Genomic DNA, 17869 nt, shown 5'->3' on the forward strand with positions numbered 1-17869 from the left:
CAATTCCTGTTTGAGTTTTTGCTTGTAAGCAGGAATCAGGAGGATAGAGTTATGGACAGATTTGCCAAACGAATCTGGTATTGGCGATACTATCTTCGCTCTCAATTTCTCGGCCAAACGTATCTTCTAAAATCTCCTCGTCCAGTTGCAGGTGGTTTGTTTGAATTTAGAAAATGCTCCGTTATCAATAGAAATCACATTTTTTTCTACATGAGGTAATCCAACAATGTGTACGACATAATGACACTGACCTGGGATGGGGAGTGTGCCAAGGAAGCACCTGGTGATGGCGGCGAGTAGTGAGGATGCGTCGATGGAGGATATGGAGAGAGGGTTGGAGAAGCAACGGCTGCGCTGGAATGCGTGGAATATGGATGATAGTTCTCATGACATGATATGGGTCCGGGAGGATGAGTGTCAAGGACCTGAATGGTCTGTGGTGGAAAGTAATAGGAAAAAGAGAGACCATGCTACTGAAAGCAGTTTAGCTTTTAGCGAAGAGAGTGTGAAGAGGGTGAAGGTAGGGAACAAGAGTAATGATGTGTCAGAGTGGAAAGTTGTGATGATGTTTGATTAACCAATGCCGTAAAGAAAGAGATAGGTGAAGTTAAACTAGCCCGGTTCATTGGAAATGGTAGACTGTTAATATTCTGTGCTAGCTGTGCTCAGCAAGGGAAGTAGATCAAAAGCCATGTTCCTGGAGCTTATGCTAAAGTTAAAGGGAGTCATGTCTGTGGTCCCACTGTCTATGTCCATAGATGATATTAAAGAAAATGTGAAGGGAGGTATAGTGATTGAGGTGAAAGGTTGATCTGCAGGAAAGAGGGATGAAGAAATGAAAGCTTATCAGTGGTTCTTAGGTTTGAGAAGGTTTTGCCTGAAAAAGTACAGATCGGATTCATTATTTTCAATGTCAGAGAATTTGTCCCATCCCCATTGCGGTGTTTTAAATCCCGAAGAATGGGACATGCAGCTGCTCAGTGTAAAGGAAAGAAAATATGTGCCAAGTGTGGAGGGGAACATGATTATGGTGACTGTGGGAACAATGTGAAGGCTACATGTTGTAATTGTGAGGGGGGGGGGGGTTCTACAAGTCCTGACATGGTTTTGACATCTGTTCAGAAATCTTGCTTCCATAAATATGCTGTGTCAAGGGACACTTTGATAGTAAATCAAATTGACTTCACAGCTTTCACTAAAATGGTTATCAACATGACTTGCCGGGTGCAGGATTATTGTGGTTGTCGACATGATTTTTGAAATGCTGAATAATCCTAAGGCCTAAGTCTCAGCATGATGGAAGGATTTTTTTTTAAAAGTATTTTATTTAGCCTTTATTTAACTAGGCAAGTCAGTTAAGAACAAACTCTTATTTACAATGACGGCCTACCCCGGCCAAATCTGTGATGTCCTATGGGACTCCCAATCACAGATGGGGGAGGGTTTGTTAGAAATTAGTAGGGATTTATTTGTTTATTTATTTTTCTTAGTAGTATAGAATTAGGAAAACCATTATTGATTGCACACTCCAGAACAATAGGTGGCGGCATGCATTTTAAACATTACCCTTGAAGGTCTCCTGCACGGAAATAGTTGGAGCGAGTGGACCTGAGGAAGCTATGACAGTGGACGCCCAGCAGCCAGTTGAGATTCAGAATGTCGTTCTCCAGTTGAAGGATACACATACATTGATAGTGAAGGTGGATGCAACGTTTTTGAGTATTCAGGAATAAACAGCTATAACATAGCAGGGAATCCTGACTGAAGATGATCCCCCCCCCCCTACCATGCCCCTGAGCCTGTGTAGGGACGTGATTTGGATTGACTATGACTGAAGGAGTGGAATGTATTTATTTATTTATTATCTATTTTTGTATGATGTCTTTTTATTTCCCCTTTCCACAATCGATTTAGTATTTTTCTCAAGTTCATCACCTGTACAGGAGGTGGAGGCATGTACATTAAATGAGTGTGAACGCCATTATGAGCGAAGAAGAGAACATTTGAAATAGACAAGATATGAATTTATATTGTTTGACTACTTCAAGGAGCAAAAGGAAGCATTATAAAAGTCATCAAATAAAACACCTGCAACTGGACATGGACATTTTTGAAGATAAATGTTTGGCCGAATACAGAACGAAGATAGTATCACCAATACCAGGTTAGTTGATAAATCTAGGGCAACGTTTTGTATAGGCAAACCTGTAATGTCCAGTAAAGAATACCACAAATCTGGTGTCCTGACTCTGTAGTCAATCAGCCCAAGCAGATCATAGATGTTCAATTGTTGGTGACCAAAACAATCATATCATTTTTTTAAAAACAGACATGCCATTACAAGATATCAAACACGTGGGAAGGCTCAGAGGCTACTCAAGCCACCTCTCACTCCACAATCACCTGCCGACACGCACAACTGTGACCAATCAGGGATCATATCAAGCCGGCTACCGGCACTCTCAGAACACAACCTAGCTTCTGCTGCCCTCTAGGCATTGGAAGTGTACTGTCTAAAACTCTAGGCGGTGCCCAACACACTAAGTAGGAGGGGAGTGTAAGGAGTTTTCTAGAGGCTAATTAAATAGATCTTATGATTGCCAAAGTAATAAAGCACAGTGATGGCAACCAAAGACTAGGAAAGACAACCAGACACAGACATAACTGTGAGAAAGGAACACCTTGTCTGCTTTCCTAGTTTCAGTCAAGCTATGTCATACCAGAGTTACAAGCATTCAGAGAAACCAGGAGAGCAGAGTGGGATTTTTCACAATAACCATATTATGGTTGGCTGATGTTTTCCATCTCGACACTGTACGATGGAAGTGGAATAGAGACACCAGAGGTTAGATAAGTGGTTTTTAAATTCTGTAGAAATGAATGTTCCAGCACCAGATCAAAGGTTGTTGTGGGTGGATCCCATTATGATTTTATGCGTGGGTCATCTCAGGTCCATAATGTAGCTAACCTTTATCTTATTAATCCACCTGGCTGTTACTAAACTAGTCTTACCATTTAACGGGTTATACAGTGGGGCAAAAAAGTATTTAGTCAGCCACCAATTGTGCAAGTTCTCCCATTTAAAAAGATGAGAGAGGCCTGTAATTTTCATCATAGGTACACTTCAACTATGATAGACAAATGGGGAAAAAATCTAGAAAATCACATTGTAGGATTTTTAATGAATTTATTTGCAAATGATGGTGGAAAATAAGTATTTGGTCAATAACAAAAGTTTATCTCAATACTTTGTTATATACCCTTTGTTGGCAATGACAGAGGTCAAACGTTTTCTGTAAGTCTTCACAAGGTTTTCACACACGGTTGCTGGTATTTTGACTACTATTGCGTAGTTTGGCCGGGCGGCCAGCTCTAGGAAGAGTCTTGGTGGATCCAAACTTCTTCCATTGAAGAATGATGGAGGCCACTGTGTTCTTGGGGACCTTCAATGCTGCAGAAAGATTTTGGTACCCTTCCCCAGATCTGTGCCTCAACACATTCCTGTCTCTGCGCGCTACAGACAATTCCTTCAACATCAGGGCTTGGTTTTTGCTCTGACATGCACTGTCTGTGGGATCATGCCCAATAAATTGAATTTACCACAGGTGGGCTCCAATCAAGTTGTAGAAACATATCAAGGATGATCAATGGAAACAGGATGCGCCTGAGCTAAGGGTCTGAATACTTATAGATTTCTGAGGATTATTTTTTTTTAAAATTAATCCATTGTAGAATAAGGCTGTAACGTAACAAAATGTGGAAAAAGTCAAGGGGTCTGAATACTTACTGACGGCACTGTATATAAAAAAAATACATGGTTGATTGTAAAAGAAGTTCTAAGAAATTATGTTTAGAATGTTCAGCTCTATTCACGGAATCGTGAAATTGGTGGTGGACTGCTGGTCTCGATAGAGGGAGGGAGGTATGGGGAGGGAGGTATGGGGAGAGGGAGAGTCAGACAGAGAGAGACATAGAGAGGTGGATATTATTGATGATATTATAAAAGGTTTATAAAATGTATTATGAAAATAGATTTGGATGATGTGTTTTGACTGGCAGAGCTCCCTTTCCTACTACTGTAATTCTACTATGGGGTCAGTATGTTATATACTGTAAAGGACATGTAATTCAGATATGCAACCCAGTTCCCCCTGCCTGGATCATCAGCTGATCATTCAGTATATTGGTTTGGGCCTCCTAATTGCTCTGAAGCCTTTTGGGAAACGTGTTTGTCAGTGTTACTACAAACAGATCAACCACCCCTTCTTTGGTTGAGGCAGTGGTACATTCCTGCATGTCAAAATGCTGAAGCCTTACCTGGATGTTGCGAGAACGGCCTCATTTACAGCAGAGATAGGGGGATGGGATCAGAGTTGGAGAGGGATTAACCTCCTAATGGTGCTCTATATAGAGTTTTGATGGTGTAATCCGCACAGTTACCACAGATTCAGCACAGCCACTGTAAGAACAAGTTCAACCTCTCTCTTCTACTGTACCACGGCTGAAAGAAAAGGACAGGAAAAATACATAAGGGATACAAAAATAAAAAGAAGAGAAAATAAGCTTTATTATAATAGAAGGAAATCTACTACTGAGGTTGACAAGCCATTAACATCATAAGAACAAGGATATCAACACCATAAACAACAGAAATTCAACACTACAAGGTGCCAAAAAGACACAAATATGACTAAGGGAAAGGTAAAGATTTCTCTCTCTTGTCAAATTACTATTTCAAAGCTGATGTGAACAGAAATTGGTTGTTGTTCTGAATTGCCAATTCCAGACATTATATGTGGTTTTCTCTCTGATATACTATAGAACGTCATCATAGGCTATAGTCTAAAAAAGAGAGAAAGAGAGACAGACAAATATTTCTCTATTTCTTAAATGTTACGCTCATTCACTGTAAACAAGTCTCTGGTCGTGTTCCCCTGCTCAGACGTTGCATGCATCAACCAATAGTTGCGTGCCACGTCATTGACTGTGCCGTCGGGCACAAGATTGCTATAACATATGATGTGGTTAGCTGATATGTAAAATACCTATCCAGGCATTGAAAGATCTGGCATGCGTCAACAACGCCTGGGCAGAGGAACGTGCCCTATATGTAGGCCAAACTAAGATGGTTGCCTACTGAGAGTATCCTAATCCTTATCCTATCCTAAACACTGATGAAACATGGAGGTTTGTTTACACTGATACAGGCCTCTATGTGTAGCCTATCTGGATTATCAGTGGATCACAAGGACTTGAATGCATGAATAGAATCATGTATAGAATAGAATATAGCAAGTTTATAAATTGTTTATCCTTCACATGTTATCCTTCACTTGCCCATTTTGTCTTATAGCAGCAAAAGGAAGTTGAGTTGAAAGAAGTTGAGTTGGATGAAGTAAGTTTTATGTTAAAAGAGAGCAGAGCCGGCTCTAGCCTTTTGTGGGCCCCAAGCGACATTTGGTTGGGGGCCACTCCCACCTCACAACCTAAAACATGACTCGATAGAACATTAGTTAGTTTCAAGCCATGCTTCATGGCTATAGCTACGTATGTTTCCATGAATTTGTCCCAAGATTTTTTGTCAATGTTTAGAAAGTTTGCATAGAAAATTGATGTAACAATTGCCTGCTACTGTGCGTTTCCATTTAACTATCCTGTGTCAATAAAAACTGCAGGATGTACAGTCATGGCCAAAAGTTTTGAGAATTACACAAATATTAATTTTCACAGTCTGCTGCTTCAGTTTGTATGATGCACATTTGCATATACTCCAGAATGTTATGAAGAGTGATCAGATGAATTGCAATAAATTGCAAAGTCCCTCTTTGACAGGCAAATGAACTGAATCCCCCAAAAACATTTCCACTGCATTTCAGCCCTGCCACAAAAGGACCAACTGACATCATGTCAGTGATCCTCTCGTTAACACAGGTGTGAGTGTTGACGAGGACAAGGCTGGAGAACACTCTATCATGCTGATTGAGTTCGAATAACAGACTGGAAGCTTCAAAAGGAGGGTGGTGCTTGGAATCATTATTCTTTCTCTGTCAAACATGGTTACCTGCAAGGAAACACGTGCCGTCATCATTGCTTTGCACAAAAAGGGCTTCACAGACAAGGATATTGCTGCCAGTAAGATTGCACCTAAATCAACCATTTATTGGATCATCAAGAACTTCAAATCAAATCAAATCAAATTGATTTGTCACATACACATGGTTAGCAGATGTTAATGCGAGTGTAGCGAAATGCTTGTGCTTCTAGTTCCGACAATGCAGTAATAACCAACGAGTAATCTAACCTAACAATTCCAAAACTACTACCTTATACACACAAGTGTAAAGGGATAAAGAATATGTACATAAAGATATATGAATGAGTGATGGTACAGAACGACATAGGCAAGATGCAGTAGATGGTATCGAGTACAGTATATACATATGAGATGAGTATGTAAACAAAGTGGCATAGTTTAAAGTGGCTAGTGATACATGTATTACATAAAGATGCAGTAGATGATATAGGGTACAGTATATACATATACATATGAGATGAGTAATGTAGGGTATGTAAACATTATATTAAGTAGCATTGTTTAAAGTGGCTAGTGATATATTTTACATTAATTTCCATCAATTCCCATTATTAAAGTGGCTGGAGTTGAGTCCGTGTGTTGGCAGCAGCCACTCATTGTTAGTGGTGGTCTGATGGTCTTGAGATAGAAGCTGTTTTTCAGTCTTTCGGTCCCTGCTTTGATGCACCTGTACTGACCTCGCCTTCCGGATGATAGTGGGGTGAACAGGCAGTGGCTCGGGTGGTTGTTGTCCTTGTTGTCCTTGATGATCTTTATGGCCTTCCTGTGACATTGGGTGGTGTAGGTGTCCTGGAGGGCAGGTAGTTTGCCCCCGGTGATGCGTTGTGCAGACCTCACTACCCTCTGGAGAGCCTTACGGTTGTTGTCGGAGCAGTTGCCATACTAGGCGGTGATACAGCCCGACGGGATGCTCTCGATTGTGCATCTGTAGAAGTTTGTGAGTGCTTTTGGTGACAAGCCAAATTTCTTCAGCCTCCTGAGGTTGAAGAGGCGCTGTTGCGCCTTCTTCACGACGCTGTCTGTGTGGGTGGACCAATTCAGTTTGTCCTTGATGTGTACGCCGAGGAACTTAAAACTTACTGTCCTCTCCACTACTGTCCCATCGATGTGGATAGAGGGGTGCTCCCTCTGCTGTTTCCTGAAGTCCAAAATCATCTCCTTTGTTTTGTTGACGTTGAGTGTGAGGTTATTTTCCTGACACCACCACTGTAGTGTCGTCCGCAAACTTGATGATTGAGTTGGAGGCGTGCATGGCCACGCAGTCATGGGTGAACAAGAAGTACAGGAGAGGGCTCAGAACGCACCCTTGTGGGGCCCCAGTGTTGAGGATCAGCGGGGTGGAGATGTTGTTACCTACCTTCACCACCTGGGGGCGGCCTGTCAGGAAGTCCAGTACCCAGTTGCACAGGGCGGGGTCGAGACCCAGGGCGGTAAACAAATTGAAGTGGGTCTAGGGTGTCAGGTAGGGTGGAGGTGATATGGTCTTTGACTAGTCTTTCAAAACACTACATGATGACGGAAGTGAGTGTTTGGAAGGAGAGCGGTTCAATTGTTGTGACGAAGGCTTCAGGGTTCCCAAGAAAGTCCAGCAAGAGCCAGGACCGTCTCCTAAAGTTGATTCAGCTGTGGGATCGGGGCACCACCAATACAGAGCTTGCTCAGGAATGGCAGCAGGCAGGTGTGAGTGCATCTGCACGCACAGTGAGGCGAAGACTTTTGGAGGATGGCCTGGTGTCAAGAAGGGCAGCAAAGAAGGGATTGGACTGCTGAGGACTGGGGTAAAGTCATTTTCTCCGATGAATCCCCTTTCCGATTGTTTGGGGCATTCGGAAAAATACTTTTCCGGAGAAGACAAGGTGAGTGCTACCATCAGTCCTGTGTCATGCCAACATGCCAACATGTAAAGCATCCTGAGACCATTCATGTGGGGTTGCTTCTCAGCCAAGGGAGTGGGCTCACTCACAATTTTGCCTAAGAACACAGCCATGAATAAAGAATGGTACCATCACATCATCCGAGAGCAACTTCTCCCAACGATCCAGGAACAGTTTGGTGATGAACAATGCCTTTTCCAGCATGATGGAGCACATTGCCATAAGGCAAAAGTGATAAATAAGTGGCTCGGGGAACAAAACATTGATATTTTGGGGCCATGGCCAGGAAACTCCCCAGACCTTAATCCCATTGAGAACTTGTAGTCAATTCTCAAGAGGTGGGTGGACAAACAAATACCCAGAAATTCTGACAAACTCCAAGCATTGATTATGCAAGAATGGGCTGCCATCAGTCAGGATGTGGCCCAGAAGTTAATTGACAGCATGCCAGGGCGGATTGCAGAGGGCTTGAAAAAGAAGGGTCAACACTGCAAATATTGACTCTTTGCATCAACTTTATGTAATTGTCAATAAAAGCCTTTGACACGTATGAAATGCTTGTAATTATACTTCAGTATTCCATAGTAACATCTGACAAAAATATCTAAAGACATTGAAGTGTGTCATTCTCAAAACTTTTGGCCACGGCTGTAATGATGTCACACATAAAAAAAATGGTATTTAAAGTGATGGCTGATACATGGACTATCAGTTTATTACAATAGAAAATAAAACCATGACCTTTTCCTTCATGAGGAGCACTGGATCTGAAAACGTGTATTATCTGGACAGATCACAAGACATCAACAAAACACTCACATCAACATTGAAGTGTGTCATTCTCAAAACTTTTGGCCACGGCTGTAATGATGTCACACATAAAAAAAAATTTTTTTGCAAAAACCTACAGTGTTTCCATTACCCATTTAAGTAAGTTGTGCATTAATAAATTGGTGACCGCTTGTATGCCCTCTCACCTATCTATTTCATGTCTCAGGTAAGTTGAGAAAGCAATCAGAAAAGCAAGGCAAAGCAATTCAGGTGTTCTTGAAAGTCTGGACAATTCTTATCCTGCAAAGGAACATAATTATTGTTGTTGAAAAAATAATAATGCGAGCAGTAGGCAATTAGAATGAATATGGAGCGGAGCTTTATTGTGGCGCGATGACATCACAGTACCTTCAAAATGATTCAGCAAACATAATTTATTCAAAAAACTGTTTCCATCATCATTTGTTGCAATAAGAAAGTCAGACAAAATAAAAATCCACCCCTGTGAATAAGATAAAAATGTGGTTGATCTTTGGAAAATGTCTCTTATATTAGATTTTATTTTGCAACATTGCTTTTGTCAAGTAAACCTGGGTCAATGAAAACCTGACTGTTGTCACACAGTGACTGACATAACAAGAGGGAAACCGCACTACCAATTATAAAATGTTCAATGTGTGTATTCTACTATTCAGACTTTCATCCATCCATAGCCTAAGAGTGTCTTCCATAATTATTATATATTATCTTATTAAGTCAGTGGTCCTACACGTGACGCGTGATCCGTGAACAGGGCGAGCCGGCCCTGTACGAGTGAAGTGTTTATTAAAAGTGTATTTCAGTTTCATACTTCATACAGTGAGCTCCAAAAGTATTGGGATGGGGAAAATGTTGTTGTTCTTTTGGCTCTGTGCTTTAAATGATACAATGACTATGAGCTTTAATTTGAGGGTATTTTCATCCATATCGAGTGACAGCACTTCTTGTACATAGTCCCCCCATTTTAGGGGACCACAAGTATTGGGACAAATTCACTTATATGTGTGTTAAAGTAGTACAAAGTTAAGTATTTGGTCCCATATTCATAGTACGCAATGACTACAACAAGCTTGTGGAGTCACTTTTATTGTAAATAATAATATAATATTTTCGAAACACTTCTACATGAATGTGGATGCCAACATGATTACAGATAATCCCGAATACATCGTGAATAATGATGAGTGACAAAGTTACAGATGCACAAATATCATACCCCCAAGACATGCTGACCTCTCACCCTTGCAGTAATAGGGGAGGTTAGCATTTTTTTGTGGGGTATTATATTTGTGCATTTCATTTCAAATCCAAATGCTGGAGTACAGAGCCAAAACCACTGCAGAATTGTCCCTGTCACAATAGTTTTGGGCTCAATGTATAAAGACTGGTATCTCTGATCATTTGTGTATCTCACCATATACTCAGCTGTCTCCAAGGACAGGCAAAGAACACCCACCCAGCTATGAAGAGGCTACTGCAGGTAATAACAAAACATCTTTGTATCTCAACTAGTCAGTTACACAGGATATCTCATCCCCTTCTATCAATGGACACCTTTCTGGCTACAGTATGCAGTGGTCTTCTACTGCTGGACGCACACCAACCACCTTACTATAGAACAAAGACAAATGGGCAGGAAAGGGGGATACCTAGTCAGTTGTACAACAATGCATTCAACTGAAATGTGTCTTCCGCATTTAACCCAACCCCTCTGGAACAGAGAGGTTCGGGGGGCTGCCTTAATCAACATCCACGTCATTGGCGCCTGGGGAACAGTGCGTTAAGTGCCTTGCTCTGGGGAAAAACAACAGATTTTTTACTTGTCAGCTTGGGGATTCGATCCAGCAACCTTTCGGTTACTGGCCAAACGCTCCTACCCGCCAGGCTACCTGCCGCCAACATTTTAACGTGTGATGTAACCAGGGTGGCAGGTAGCCAAGCGGTTAAGAGCATTGGGACAGTAACTGAAAGATTGCTAATTTGAACCCTCGAGCTGACTAGTTGAAAAATCTGTCAATGTGCCCTTGAGCAAGGCACTTAACCGTAAGTCGCACTGAATAAGAGCTTCTGCTAAATGACGTAACATGTAAATGTCAGTGTTGAATCTTTACACATCTGCTGTTTTAACAAGATGTTTAACTCCCTGTCTTCCCTCCCTGTCAGATTATGAGGAGATGCAAACCCAGTTCTCTTGGGATGACCAGGCCATCAGGAGGATCTTCATCAGAAAGGTACTAAAACAGCGAGGGACAACCTGAACTCATAAGAACCACCCGTCCAATAAGAAACACTTGTTTTCGTCTTCCGTTATCCTTCCAGATAATGATATTACTGTAACTGAGCTACACAGACTTTTCTAAGCATGCATGATCTAGCATGTAGTATAGTATTTTGAGGGTGTATCTGGGCCGTCCCCTCTTATTCCACCTCTCTGTATCCTTATAGGTCTATGCCATCCTGATGATCCAACTCTGTGTGACTGTGGCCATTGTTGCGCTCTTCACATTCTGGTATGTATCATATCCAATACATTGCAAATATATCCAAAACATAAATATCCAATACATTTGATGAACATGAGTGTGTGTGCACTCTACATTATGTAACACTCTCTCATTTCTCCACAGTGCACCAGTGAGGTTCTACATTCAGACACACCCCCTCCTGTACATGTGCTCCTAGTAAGTGACAACATCTTGATTGACATGTCCTGACTTTTCCTCACCTAGACAGTGAATCCCAAACCAGCCCCTCACCCCTACCAACTTGCTTGCAGGGCCCTCCGTTGGCACGTGTTGCTGACGAAACTGAGGGCGACTTCAAGATTGGTGAGGGGATCAAATAAACCCATCATCTTTGGGACACACTCGTGACTTGAATGATGGAATTCATGTTTGACATTTCAATAATAAAATTAGCAGGACTTTCAAATGAGAAAATTCCCCCTGTTACAAGATATAAACCTCAGTAACAGTATTTAATTAAGGATGTATTTCATATTATTCTAAATCAGACACAAAGAAATTACAAGCCTCCATTATTTTGTGTGAAATTGTGCAAACTCAAAAACAAATTGCTGTGTTATGGGATGCCACTTCGCTCAGGGTAGCCAGATAGGAAGAGGCAAAGTGAGACATTTTACTCGATCCAAAATCCGTTCACAAAAATAAGCCCACGAAGTGAGGAGTTTTTCTATGGAGGTCAATGAGAGTGCCGAATTTGGTCAACAAAAAATGTAATTGCTAATTTGCTACGTGAGGCTTATTTGATCTTGTATAAGTGTCATAAGGGTTAGGTTATTAAGAATGCACTGATATAAGTGGACGCACGTGGCATTTCCGCATCTTACCAAAAAATGACTTTATATCGGAGTCCCGCCTGCATTCCCTCTTTGAGGACATGCATTTCCATTGTTAGAGCGGTCACTCAAATATCTTGTCAATATAATAGACCATCTTTAGTGTAGCTAAGTCAGTTGAAGTGCTATCTGAGGGTCTATTAACCTGGCTGAAGTAACTCATAGCATCCGGAGAGCTCACACACTGGTCTGGACAGGAGGCCTACGTAAATGCAGTATTCGCTCAGAAATTGAGCCGACACATTGATTTGTTCTCTCGAATATATAATATATGTACATTTTTCCTCGGGTGTTGAGACCTCTGGTTGTTTGGATTTGAAAATCCAGCCATTGTAATGGAAGGGGGCAGTGCGCTGGGGCTAGGTGGCTGTGCATGTTAGTGATGTGCAGGTCAGCTGTTTGTTCACCCACACCTGCCGGCAATTGCTAATAACCCATCCGCAACCGCCCGACTATATGTATAAAGTGAAAATCTGAGGCCTGACCCTAACCTGCAAATATAGAAAAATGTGCCGTACAGTCAGATGGCGGAACAATTTTTTGACAGGCCTTTTTTTTTTTTAAGATAGGCCTATGTTTCTGCTTATCATTTCTGACATATGGTAGGCTATTTGTCAGTCAACGTGTCTATAATTAGATAGATGCAGCTTATCTTCTGGCATTACTTGTTGCCCTAGAAGACTAAAGAAACCCTTGCTCACCAGAATAATGTAATGAATCAATAGATTGAATTCTCCAGTCTAGTTAACACGGGTAAAGTTTGCTTTGTCTTTCCTCTTTCATCTCTGCTTCTTGCCTGTTATGAGGCAACCTGAGCATCACTAGTGCCCGTGGGTGTTTTAGTGAGACAGACACAGAGGAGCACCAACCAGTAAAAGCACAGCACCCTTCATTATCGACGCATCACGCCAACAACATCAAAACAGCCTTCCCAGCCTCTGAAGTCGGGAGGACTTTGAATTAGGTGTTAGCCAGACTACTAATTAGCCCCTACACCCTCCATCATTTTTACTCCCTCAGGTTTGGGAGACTTGTGCATGTGACGTATGCGCAAATGGTGGGCCGATGGGTAACAGGAAGGGGGTGATTAGCTATGTAATTGTTTTAATAATGAACTGGTTTCTTTTTGCTTTTCAACAGCATGATGTTCTTGGCCACCTACATCGCATTGAACTGCTGTGGTGAACAAATCAGGTAAGAGTTTCCCTCTGGGTAGTACACAGCACTTACATCAAATCTTGACAGTCATATCAAAAAACAGATGTAATATTCCCTAAATCAAATAGTGAATGTAGTTTTAATACACATGAACACCAACACTTATTACACATTAAGCAGGTGTATAACACAGTAATGTATCTATAACATTATTCCTAGATAATGGTTGTGAATGTCCATTGTAAATGATAACTTGCAATATTATAGAGTGAACTCACCAACCTGAATTGTCTGTATCTCTATAATAGGAGACAGTTTCCCTGGAACCTTGTTCTGCTGGCTCTCTTTGTGAGTATGATGAGTAACAAATATGAAAGAAATAGAGAGAATAGCATGTACTCAATACTCTCCCTACCTGTCTGTGCACCTGATTCACTCTGCTCTGTGTTCGTCTCTGTTCTGTCTGCTCTCAGACTCTCAGCCTGGCCTGCATGATGGGCTTTGTGTCCAGGTAAATGACTTGTGTTTATTGTATGTGACATCAATTATGTATGAAGATAAGAATTAATTAACACATCTATCAACATCTACAAAGTATGTGTAGGATGACTGGTTGATGGATTAACCAACTCTGTTTCTCCAGCTTCTACAACACCAAGTCAGTGGTCCTGTGTCTAGGCATCACTGCTCTGGTGTGTATGTCTGTCACCATCTTCAGCTTCCAGACCAAGGTGATAAAAATGACCCCCATCCCCACACAGGCTTCCTACTCATTGAAACAAAAACATACAGATAACGTAAATAGTCATGAATGAAATTAGTATGTATCACTAGGGCCAGGAGTTTTACTTTACCACATGACCTGACCAGGAAAAACTCCTAACCCTATGTGCAATCTTTTGTTAAATTGTTTTCTTCTGACAAAATGAATATGCTGCAATCGGATAGATCATGTGTGCATTTTAACAACACACCCCTATTCTCTCTCCCTTGTTTCCTACTGTAGATTGACTTCACCTCCTACCAGGGAGTCCTGTTTGTCCTGACCATGGTCATGCTGTTCTGTTGCATCATACTCTCCATCGTCATCCCCTTCGGATATGTAAGTAGCTCGTCTGCCTGCTTAGCTTCCATTGACAGCTGACTCTGTAAATAAGGACAATTAGGTCACATGATGGCGTAATGAGCATGTGTACCTTTCCAGAAGGCGATAAGAATAGTTGTGAGGGACTGATAGTGAGTTTATATATAGAGTGACGGTAAGGCTTTTGGCCCTCACTCTCGCCATTTGGGTGGGTAGAGACTAACATGTACAAGATTGATTAGTCCTGGGTATTCCTTTAAAGGGATAGTTCGGGATTTTGACAATGAATCCCTTTATGTTATTTCCCAGAGTCAGGTAAACTCGTGGATATAATTTATGCAGGAAGTTAGAGGTAAGTTTGTGAGCTTCCTGCACACAGAGACATAAAAATGGTATTCATGAGTTCGTCTGACTCTGGGGAAGTAGATAAAGGGCTTCATTACCAAAATCCCAAAGTATCACTTTAATCTTGTGAGATGATTATAAGCCAGTGTCTTTCCTAGATTGGTGGCCTATCCTCATTAGGATTGGTTGATAAAATTCTTACTGTCTTACACAGGTGTCCTGGTTACAAGCCATCTACGCTGTGATAGGAGCTATCCTCTTCACTCTGGTGAGTGGCAGATATTCAACACGCATTCATCATTGGGAAGGCCCAGAGTTTTTCCTGGTCAAGATCACATGGTCAAGACAAATTTCTGGCCCTAATCATTGGGTTACAGTCTGTAGCGAAATGATTTGAACCCCCCCCCCTCCCCCACTCTCTCTTTCTCTCTTAGTTTCTGGCGTTTGACACCCAGCTGCTGATAGGCAACAAGCGCTACACTATGAGTCCAGAGGAGTACGTCTTTGCCACCCTGAACCTCTACCTGGACATAGTAAACCTGTTCAGCTTCCTACTGTCATGTTTTGGAGGGGGCCGTGACTGATAAATCTGTCTGTTGGGAAACATAAAAACATCTATCAAACTAGATGTCTGTCTATTTCTCATTTGGACCACATGGGTGTTTTGGCTCCCTGCACTCCCTCAGCCCAATCTCCCTCAACCTTATAACTTAAAGTGGCACTCCAGTCTCCTTTTCACCTCATTTAACACCCAATTATCTGAACAAAAGGCACATCTCAATAGGTTGTCCAGTTATGTCCTACTCCTTGATATTTGTAGTTACAGTGCCTTGCGAAAGTATTCGGCCCCCTTGAACTTTGCGACCTTTTGCCACATTTCAGGCTTCAAACATAAAGATATAAAACTGTATTTTTTTGTGAAGAATCAACAACAAGTGGGACACAATCATGAAGTGGAATGACATTTATTGGATATTTCAAACTTTTTAACAAATCAAAAACTGAAAAATTGGGCGTGCAAAATTATTCAGCCCCCTTAAGTTAATACTTTCTAGCGCCACCTTTTGCTGCGATTACAGCTGTAAGTCGCTTGGGGTATGTCTATCAGTTTTGCACATAGAGAGACTGACATTTTTTCCTATTCCTCCTTGCAAAACAGCTCGAGCTCAGTGAGGTTGGATGGAGAGCATTTGTGAACAGCAGTTTTCAGTTCTTTCCACAGATTCTCGATTGGATTCAGGTCTGGACTTTGACTTGGCCATTCTAACACCTGGATATGTTTATTTTTGAACCATTCCATTGTAGATTTTGCTTTATGTTTTGGATCATTGTCTTGTTGGAAGACAAATCTCCGTCCCAGTCTCAGGTCTTTCTTCCAGAATGGTCCTGTATTTGGCTCCATCCATCTTCCCATCAATTTTAACCATCTTCCCTGTCCCTGCTGAAGAAAAGCAGGCCCAAACCATGATGCTGCCACCACCATGTTTGACAGTGGGGATGGTGTGTTCAGTGTGATGAGCTTTGTTGCTTTTACGCCAAACATAACGTTTTGCATTGTTGCCAGAAAGTTCAATTTTGGTTTCATCTGACCAGAGCACCTTCTTCCACATGTTTGGTGTGTCTCCCAGGTGGCTTGTGGCAAACTTTAAACGACACTTTTTATGGATATCTTTAAGAAATGGCTTTCTTCTTGCCACTCTTCCATAAAGGCCAGATTTGTGCAATATACGACTGATTGTTGTCCTATGGACAGTCTCCCACCTCAGCTGTAGATCTCTGCAGTTCATCCAGAGTGATCATGGGCCTCTTGGCTGCATCTCTGATCAGTCTTCTCCTTGTATGAGCTGAAAGTTTAGAGGGACGGCCAGGTCTTGGTAGATTTGCAGTGGTCTGATACTCCTTCCATTTCAATATTATCGCTTGCACAGTGCTCCTTGGGATGTTTAAAGCTTGGGAAATCTTTTTGTATCCAAATCCGGCTTTAAACTTCTTCACAACAGTATCTCGGACCTGCCTGGTGTGTTCCTTGTTCTTCATGATGCTCTCTGCGCTTTTAACGGACCTCTGAGACTATCACAGTGCAGGTGCATTTATACGGAGACTTGATTACACACAGGTGGATTGTATTTATCATCATTAGTAATTTAGGTCAACATTGGATCATTCAGAGATCCTCACTGAACTTCTGGAGAGAGTTTGCTGCACTGAAAGTAAAGGGGCTGAATAATTTTGCACGCTCAATTTTTCAGTTTTTGATTTGTTAAAAAAGTTTGAAATATCCAATAAATGTCGTTCCACTTCATGATTGTGTCCCACTTGTTGTTGATTCTTCACAAAAAAATACAGTTTTATATCTTTATGTTTGAAGCCTGAAATGTGGCAAAAGGTCGTAAAGTTCAAGGGGGCCGAATACTTTCGCAAGGCACTGTATGTCTTAAAAACACTATTTTTCTCAAAACGTTTTTTTTTTTACCCTTTATTGTGTGTACTTTACTGTATTTATACTTGGGATATCGCTTTTCAACAGTAAAAGTCAAAAAATAAATAACTGTAGGACGTCTTTAAGAGCTTCTTTCATTTCTGTCTTCTTCTCAAACAACCCTGGTTCTTCTGTGATAAAAAAAAAATAGTATATTTCTCACGTCTCATAGTCTCTCGTCCTGACAGGCTGTTTACCTTTAAAATGAGCAGCTGGCCAGTGAACACACAAGATTTGGTTCTGGGTGCCGAGATTGCATACCTCACCTTGTTTATGGTGAACAGTTGGAGAGCAGGTCAGCTTTGGGAAACAACAAACCTGGCCATTACTTAGAAGGGCACTTACAGTAAGTAAGTAGTGTGTTTGTCGTCTGCTCTGTGTTAGGAAACGAGGGTTACAGAAGCACATAACGATAAATAGCATTAACATTTTGAGTCACAGAATGTTGGCGACACTAATCTAATACTAAAACAGTATAAAACTTATTGTTCTTTCTAGTTCTTTCTAGTCCGATTTCTGGTTCTTGTCTGTCATCAACTCAGCACAAAGAAGACAAAAACAAGTAACCATTGATACTGTATCTTTCAAGCATGCTATCTTTCTGTAAATATACCTGTTTCCTGTTTTCCTAAACTATCATATTGATTCAGGAAATCTTTGGAACTCA

The 17869-nt window shown here is 41.4% G+C and overlaps 1 protein-coding gene across 1 annotated transcript; it reads left to right on the forward strand.

The window, feature by feature from the left end:
- The first annotated feature begins 4432 nt into the window (after nt 1-4432).
- LOC110494238 (protein lifeguard 2-like) lies at nt 4433-17285 on the forward strand. The gene is made up of 13 exons (XM_090205642.1): nt 4433-4701; nt 5354-5395; nt 10204-10258; nt 10942-11009; nt 11224-11288; nt 11406-11459; nt 13277-13330; nt 13603-13642; nt 13768-13805; nt 13938-14025; nt 14301-14396; nt 14938-14991; nt 15158-17285. Exons 1-13 carry the CDS (start codon nt 4687-4689, stop codon nt 15305-15307), a joined length of 819 nt encoding a protein of 272 aa, XP_090061768.1. The 5' UTR covers nt 4433-4686; the 3' UTR covers nt 15308-17285.
- The last annotated feature ends 584 nt before the right edge of the window (nt 17286-17869 follow it).

Source organism: Oncorhynchus mykiss, chromosome 17, assembly GCF_057628025.1.
Source record: "Oncorhynchus mykiss isolate SJ-2025 chromosome 17, ASM5762802v1, whole genome shotgun sequence".
Lineage (NCBI taxonomy): Eukaryota > Metazoa > Chordata > Actinopteri > Salmoniformes > Salmonidae > Oncorhynchus > Oncorhynchus mykiss.

Coding starts and splice junctions, on each gene's coding strand:
- LOC110494238 (XM_090205642.1), top strand. Junction 11,289..11,405: donor GTTGCGCTCTTCACATTCTG/GTATGTATCATA, acceptor ATTTCTCCACAG/TGCACCAGTGAGGTTCTACA. Junction 14,992..15,157: donor GAGCTATCCTCTTCACTCTG/GTGAGTGGCAGA, acceptor TTTCTCTCTTAG/TTTCTGGCGTTTGACACCCA.